The sequence below is a fragment of the Aureococcus anophagefferens genome (genome assembly GCF_000186865.1).
Source record: "Aureococcus anophagefferens unplaced genomic scaffold AURANscaffold_3, whole genome shotgun sequence".
Lineage (NCBI taxonomy): Eukaryota > Pelagophyceae > Pelagomonadales > Pelagomonadaceae > Aureococcus > Aureococcus anophagefferens.
The window spans coordinates 822,288-828,847 of NW_008705563.1; the positions used below are offsets into that span (position 1 = coordinate 822,288).

Below are 6,560 nucleotides of genomic sequence, written 5' to 3' on the forward strand. Positions count from 1 at the left end.
CGTCTAGCAGGGCCCCGAGAGGCGTCCGCGGCGCGTGTAGAGGCTGGTGTGGGTGCCGAATAGCCGCGCGCCGATCACCTCGGCGACTCGGAGATTGAGCGCGTTCTCGGAGGTCACGAGCCGTCGCCGAGTCGCGCCTCGACCGAGGCCGCGAGCGACGCGAAGAAGTTTATGTTCTTCGCGATGTCCTCGCGCCGCCGCTCTTCGTGTTTGATGCAGAAGGACACCGTCCTGAGGATGGCGTCGACGCACTGCACGTCCAACGTGTCCTGCATGTCGTCCTGGCGCGTCGAGTCGAGGGGCTGGCTCCACGGCGACGACGGGTGGTCCGCCACAGACGCGAAACGGAAGAAGTACCTGGAAGAATTCATGCACCCGAAGTGGAAGCGAGGAACATACGTCAAGTGCCGGATCTGCAAGCGGTACGTGGGGGACGACTCGGTTATCTGCCACCTACCCCCCCCCACCTCTCAGGGCACGCGCGCCTCGCCCGCGAAGCCGGCGAAGAGGCCCGCGAGCTCGCGGGCGTAGCGGTCCGGGTCGTCGGCGAAGAGGCGCACGTGCGCGGGCCCCGCGAACTTGGCGCGCGCGCACCGGTCCCGCCCGTGGTGCGTCTCGAGCACCGCCGCGAACTGCTCGACCTTGCGCGGCGTGATGAGCTTGTCGCCGTCGGAGTAGAGGCAGAGCGCCCGCGCGTCGGCGGCTCGCATCGTCGCGAGGAGGTGGTCGAGGGAGCCCGCGCGCTCGGGGTCGTCGCCGTCGTACGCGGTCGCGCAGTACGCGCGCACGTTGCGCTCGAAGGCCCGGTCGAGGACCTGGTGGAGGGGCATGTCCATGGCCTTCAACTCCGCGGCGACGGATTTCGTGATGACCTGGTGGAAGAGCGCCGCGTCCGCGGCCATGTCCGCCGCGCTGTCGAAGACGAACGCGTCCGTCTTCTCCTTCAGCGTCGAAGCCCCGAGCCGGTCGACGACGCCATCCAGGCAGGCCTCGAGGCCGGCGCAGCCCTGGTTGCTGAAGGTGTGGAAGACGACGCGCGGCGCGCGCGCGACCGCGTCGACCAGCGTTTTCAGCTGCCGGTCCCGGAGCTCGTCGATGGCCGCGGAGCAGCGGCCCTTCACGAAGCCCGGCGTGCACGCGGCGGCGAGCGCCCAGCGCGGCGCGAGCGTGGCGTACATGTCGAGCACGGCCTCGTAGTCGTCGATGCCGCTGCCGCCCCAGCCGTGGAAGATCACCAACCCGGCGGCGGTTTCGGGCGACGGCCCGCGCGCGCGGACCTCGAAGCCCGTCTGCGCCGCGGCGAAGCCGAAGAGCGCGCCGACGGCGACGCGGCCCCGGTCCGCGTCGGCGCCGGCGGCGAGCGCCATGAGCCGCGGGTAGAGCGCGGCGCGCGCGCGCTTGGGCTCGGGCGAGCGGAGCGCGGCGTCGCACGCGTCCCAGACGAGGTCCGGGGACTCGCCGCCGTCGGCGAGGGCGACGCAGGCGCGCTCGACGCGCCGCACGGCCTCGATGGACGCCTCCTCGGCGGCGACCTCGCCCGCGGCGGCCCTGGCCCTGGCGACCGCGGCACTTAAATCGGCCGCGGCCGCGGGGACGAAGAACTTCTCGTTCCACGTGGACCAGCCCACCTGGCCGAGGCACGTCGCCACGCGCGCCCGCGCCTTGCCGCTCGCGAGCGTCTCGCGCGCCTCGACGGTGACGAAGCTGCCGCCCGCGATGCAGCCCAGGAGCCGCGAGTCGAGGGCCGCCGTCTCCCGCACGGCGGCGCCCCGCGGGTTCGCGACGCGGTAGCAGGCGACCTCCGCGGCGACCCACGCCTCGAGCGCCTCGGCCTCGCGCGTGAACGACGCCATCAGGAGCTGAAGGCGACCACCATTCCTGACTGGGCTTTTCGGGGTGCACGCTGCACTGCAATATGAAGGCTGGAAATTGCCACTGCGACTTCGTACGAAGTGCTCCAGTTGCGATGCAGGAGGAACATCGGGAGAAGTTGAGGCGGCGCACTTCGTGCGACAGGGGCACTCCAGTTTGCTCCAAACGTATGGGAGGAACAGCGGGAGAAGAGGCAGTGCGCGACGGCGCGCCTTCTATTCGCTACGGCGCGATGCTAAACTCGAGGAGCGGCAGCGTCACAAAACTCCTGCTCCTCCTCACCACCGCGACGGCCTTCGAGTACGACGGCTTCGCGCCGCTGCACGACTCGAAGACCTGCGCGAGCGACGCGCACCTCAACCCCTGGAACGAGAAGCTCGTGGGCGTGAACCTCGGGTCCCTCTTCGTGCTCGAGCCCTGGATCACGCCGAGCCTCTTCTACCAGTTCCTCGGCGGCAAGAGCACCACGACGGCCATGGACACGCACAGCTTCTGCGAGGTTTTAGGCGGCGACGAGGCGAACGCGCAGCTCCGGCGCCACTGGGACCACTGGGTCACCGACGACGTCGTCGCGCGCCTCGCGGCGACGGGCGTCAACTCGCTGCGCCTGCCCGTGGGCGACTACCAGTTCGCGCCCTACGGGCCCTACAAGACGTGCTTCAAGGGCTCCCTCAAGCGCGTCGACGCCGTGCTCGACATGGCGCACCGGCACAACCTCAGCGTGCTCCTGGACGTCCACGCGGTCAGGGGGTCGCAGAACGGCTTCGACAACGGAGGAGAGACCGTGGGCCTCGCGTGGACGTCGACGGTGCGCGACCTCGGCACCGACGCGATCACGTTCGAGCACTGGCCGCGGCGGAGCGCGGCCTGGATGGGAAACTGGAACAAGCACACGGGCTTGTACGACTCCATCGACTACGCGAATCTGAACTTCACGCTCGACGTCCTGGGCCGCATCGCGGACCGCTACGCGGACCACCCGGCGGTTCTGGGCATCGAGCCGGTGAACGAGCCCTGGAACTGGTCGCCGCTGGACATCTTGAAGGACTTTTACTGGCGGGGCTATCTGACCATCAAGCGGCGCGCGCCGAAGTGGCGCTACGTGATCCACGACTCGTTCCGGTTCACGGCCGACGCGTGGGGCGGCTTCATGCGCGGCTGCCCGGACATCGCCATCGACACGCACATCTACCAGGCGTGGATGGACCCGGGCCCGCGGCTCAAGTTCTACGTCGACGCCTGCCAGCAGAAGGCGAAGATCGCCGAGCTGGAGCGGGCGTTCGGCCCCGTGATCGTCGGGGCGGGAAAAGAGCGCGACATTCCCAACTTCAAAGGCTCCTCTCTCGGCCGGTGTCCACTCGTTTCGGCCGATTTTTGGACGAGCGATCATCTCTCGGAACGGTCTCGAAGCGTGGATGCTTGTTTCCGGAACGCGCGCGCGCGGAACACGCACGTCGAAGCGACGTCGAATCACTCTTTTCCGGCCCAGGTGATCGTCGGCGAGTGGTCGCTCGCGACGGACAACTGCGCGATGTGGCTCAACGGCTTCAACGACAACCTGCCGGGCTACCCGAAGCTGCCCTGCAAGTACGTGCCCTGCGCCGAGCCCTACATGGGCAAGGGCCAGCCGCGCGCGCCGCCGGACCGGAGCAAGCCGCTCCAGGGCCCGTTCGGCACGGGCGTGTCCGGCCCGATCTACGGCCAGTGCCCCGTGGACCGCGACTGGCCCAACGCGCTCCTGGACAGCGACGGCGACGGCGTCATCGACCGCCTCGACCGCCTCGGCGCGGGGAACGCGCTCACGGGGAACATCCAGAACCCGCAGTTCGACGACACGGACGCGGTCATGACGGCCCTGGCGTCGAAGAAGCTGCTGGCCTTCAAGGAGGTGGCCCACGGCTTCTATTTCTGGAATTTCCGCAACGAGCTCGAGCCGTCGTGGTCCTGGCTGGCCGCGCGCGACGCGGGGTGGCTCGCGGCGCTCGACGATTCGCGCGCGCTGCTCGAGGCCTGCGCGTCGGAGGACGCGGGGGCCGACGTCTACGCCTGCGTGGCCAAGAACGACCTGCCGGACCAGACCTACCGCGACGGCATGGCCTACTGCGTGGGCTACGACGAGGCGGCGGTCGCGTCGTTCAAAGCGCTCCACAACGACACGCTGAGGGACCGCGCGACGGAGGTCTTCGCGGCGTACTGGGGCGCCCACTTCGCGACGGGCGCGACCTGCGACTTCGGCGGCGCCGCGAAGCTCGTGCTGCGGCCCGAGGGGGCCGGCGCGCCGCCGGCGACGCCGCCGCCGGCGCTCCGCGTCGCGCCGCCGCGGCCCGCGCTGCCGCGCGTCATCGCCGCGGTCGCCGTGTGCTCGTTGGCGCTCTGCGCGGCGGCGCTCTTCTCGTCCCTCGTCTCCCAGGTCGTGTCGCGGCGCTCGTCCTTCCGCGGCGGCGTCGGCGAGACGTCCTTCAGCGAGCTCCGGCGCGCCGCGGACGGCGACGACGACGGCCCGCCGGGGCTCGTCGTCGAGGACAAGGCCGCCGGCGGCGGGTCGCGCTACGTCTTCCAGGGGTAAAAGACGACTTTTTGTGTCGATGCATCTTAACTTCACGTTGCCCTCGTTGCCAGGGCGTGCGCCACAGCGAGGTCGACCGCGTCGTCTGGCAATGGCGCCGCCGCGGGACGCGCGGCGGCTGGTCCCAGCCTTCGCGCTGATGATCGCCGTCGGGCCGTCGAACTACGTGCTCTACAAGATCTTGTTCGCGGCCTACGGCGAGGCGAGCGCCTTCTTCGTCATGCAGGGCATCAACCTGCTCTACTGCGTCTACGGCGGCCTGGCGCTCTGGCAGGTCTCGAGGGAGATCACGCCGGCGATGCGCCGCGGCCGCAAGTGGCCCTTCGCGGCCATGGCGGCGCTCGACTGCCTCGGCGGGCTCTGCGCGGCGACGGGCGCCGTCGACGCGCCGGGGCAGCTGCAGACGCTGCTCAACCAGAGCCTCGTGCCCTGCACGATGGCCGCGAGCGTCCTCTTCCTGAAGACGACGTACGCGCGGCACAAGATTCTAGGCGCGTGCGTCATCCTCGTCGGCGCGTGCGTCGTCGTCGCGCCCGAGCTCCGCGCGGCGAACGCGACGCCGGGCTCGCCGTGGAGCGACCGCGTGTCGTCGTCGATCCTGGTCTACTGGGGCTCCAACGTGCCCATGGCGCTGAGCGCCGTCTACAAGGAGTGGCGCTTCAACGGCGAGGACGTCCACGTCATGTACCTGACGCAGTGGGTGTCGTGCTTCCAGTTCCTCTTCGGCTTCGCGTTCGCTCCCTTGCAGTGCGTGCCCGGCGTCGCCACGCCGGCGGGCCTGCGGCTCAAGCAGGTCGGCGAGCTCGTGCTCCGCGACTCGCGGAACGTCGTCTTCGGGAAATCGCCGTACAAGACGAGTTTGATGCTGGCCTACGTGCTGAACAACTTCGTGCTCAACGTGACGGGCTTGTTCGTGACGAAGCGCGGCGGCGCGGCGCTGACGGCGATCCTGTATTCCGTGTTGCTCCCTTTGTCGACGCTGGCCTTCGCGCTGCCCGTGCTCGGCGAATTCCGCGAGCCCATCGCGCCGGCGACGGTCGCGGGGCTGGTCGTCGTGCTCGCGGGTTTTTATCTGTACGAGGCCGCGGACCTCGCGGCGCCGCGGCCGTTACCCGCCGCGAAGCCGACGAGCGTCCAGTCGGAGACGGCGGCGCTCGTCCCGCCGAGCCCGCCGGGCGAGGAGCAGCCCGCGTTCCACGAGCGGCTCCTCCTCGTGCGCATCCCGCTCCGCGGCCGGCCGCGCGCGCTCACGGAGCCCGTCGAGACGCGCAACGACCTGTTGCGCCGCGCGCTCCGCGCGTCCGACTCCGCGGAGCGCCACCTGTCGGAGCACGACCACGCGCACCTCCACGAGCACGGCCACGTCCACGCGCACGTCAGCCCGCAGCCGGGGTTTCGGAACGTGCCCACGGAGGACCCGGACCACCGCCACTAGGGGGAGGTGTGGTAATCGTCACACCGACTATGGACTGCATTATCTCTGTACCGTGACCTCTTCGCCGACTCGCTGAAGTCGACTTGTGGAGCTTTGCGCGAATAAGGGATTCTGCGCGGCCCTGTCCGTGAGCTCCCCGACGGCGACGACCTCGCGGAGCTCCGCGGCTTCGCGGGCTGGGGCGACGCGAACGCGGGCGACCGGCCCGCGCCGCAGCTCCAGCTCTCCGCCGTCCTCGTGGACCCGCCGGAGCTGCGGCCGCGGCTCTTGCTCGAGGGCCAGGCGCGGCGCCTCGGGCTCCGCGTCCTGCCGGACGTCGCGTCGTCGTCGCTGCGGGCCTACCTCGTCGCGTCGGGCGTCCGGCCGACGGTCGAGGAGTACTTCGTCGACGACGTCTACCGGACGGCCTTCGACAAGGACGACTACAGCTCCATCCAGCTCGAGGTGCTGCTTAATTGACTGGATGAGCTGTTTCGTGATTCTTGGGAGTGGCTGTTGCGGCGCTGGCGAGGAGGCGTGTTCAAGTTGTCCCCGGGCTACTCGCGGCGCGCTCTTAGCTCCGTTCGTGGGCCTTCGGCCGGGCCCCTGCTGGGGGGCAGCCCCCTACCTACTTCAACTTCTTCCGTCCGAGACCTATCGGCCGGGTGTGCTCTTGTGCATGCGGCTTCTCCGACGCAAAATAACAAA

General features: G+C 69.8%; 1 protein-coding gene across 1 annotated transcript; it reads left to right on the forward strand.

Moving 5' to 3' along the window:
- Positions 1-2,104: 2,104 nt before the first annotated feature.
- Positions 2,105-4,438, forward strand: BGL1 (hypothetical protein; the record flags this gene model as incomplete). The annotated part of the gene is made up of 3 exons (XM_009035402.1): positions 2,105-3,160; positions 3,362-3,583; positions 3,689-4,438. The coding sequence occupies 3 exons, from the start codon at positions 2,105-2,107 to the stop codon at positions 4,436-4,438; spliced, it is 2,028 nt and encodes a 675-aa protein (XP_009033650.1).
- Between the last annotated feature and the right edge of the window lie 2,122 nt (positions 4,439-6,560).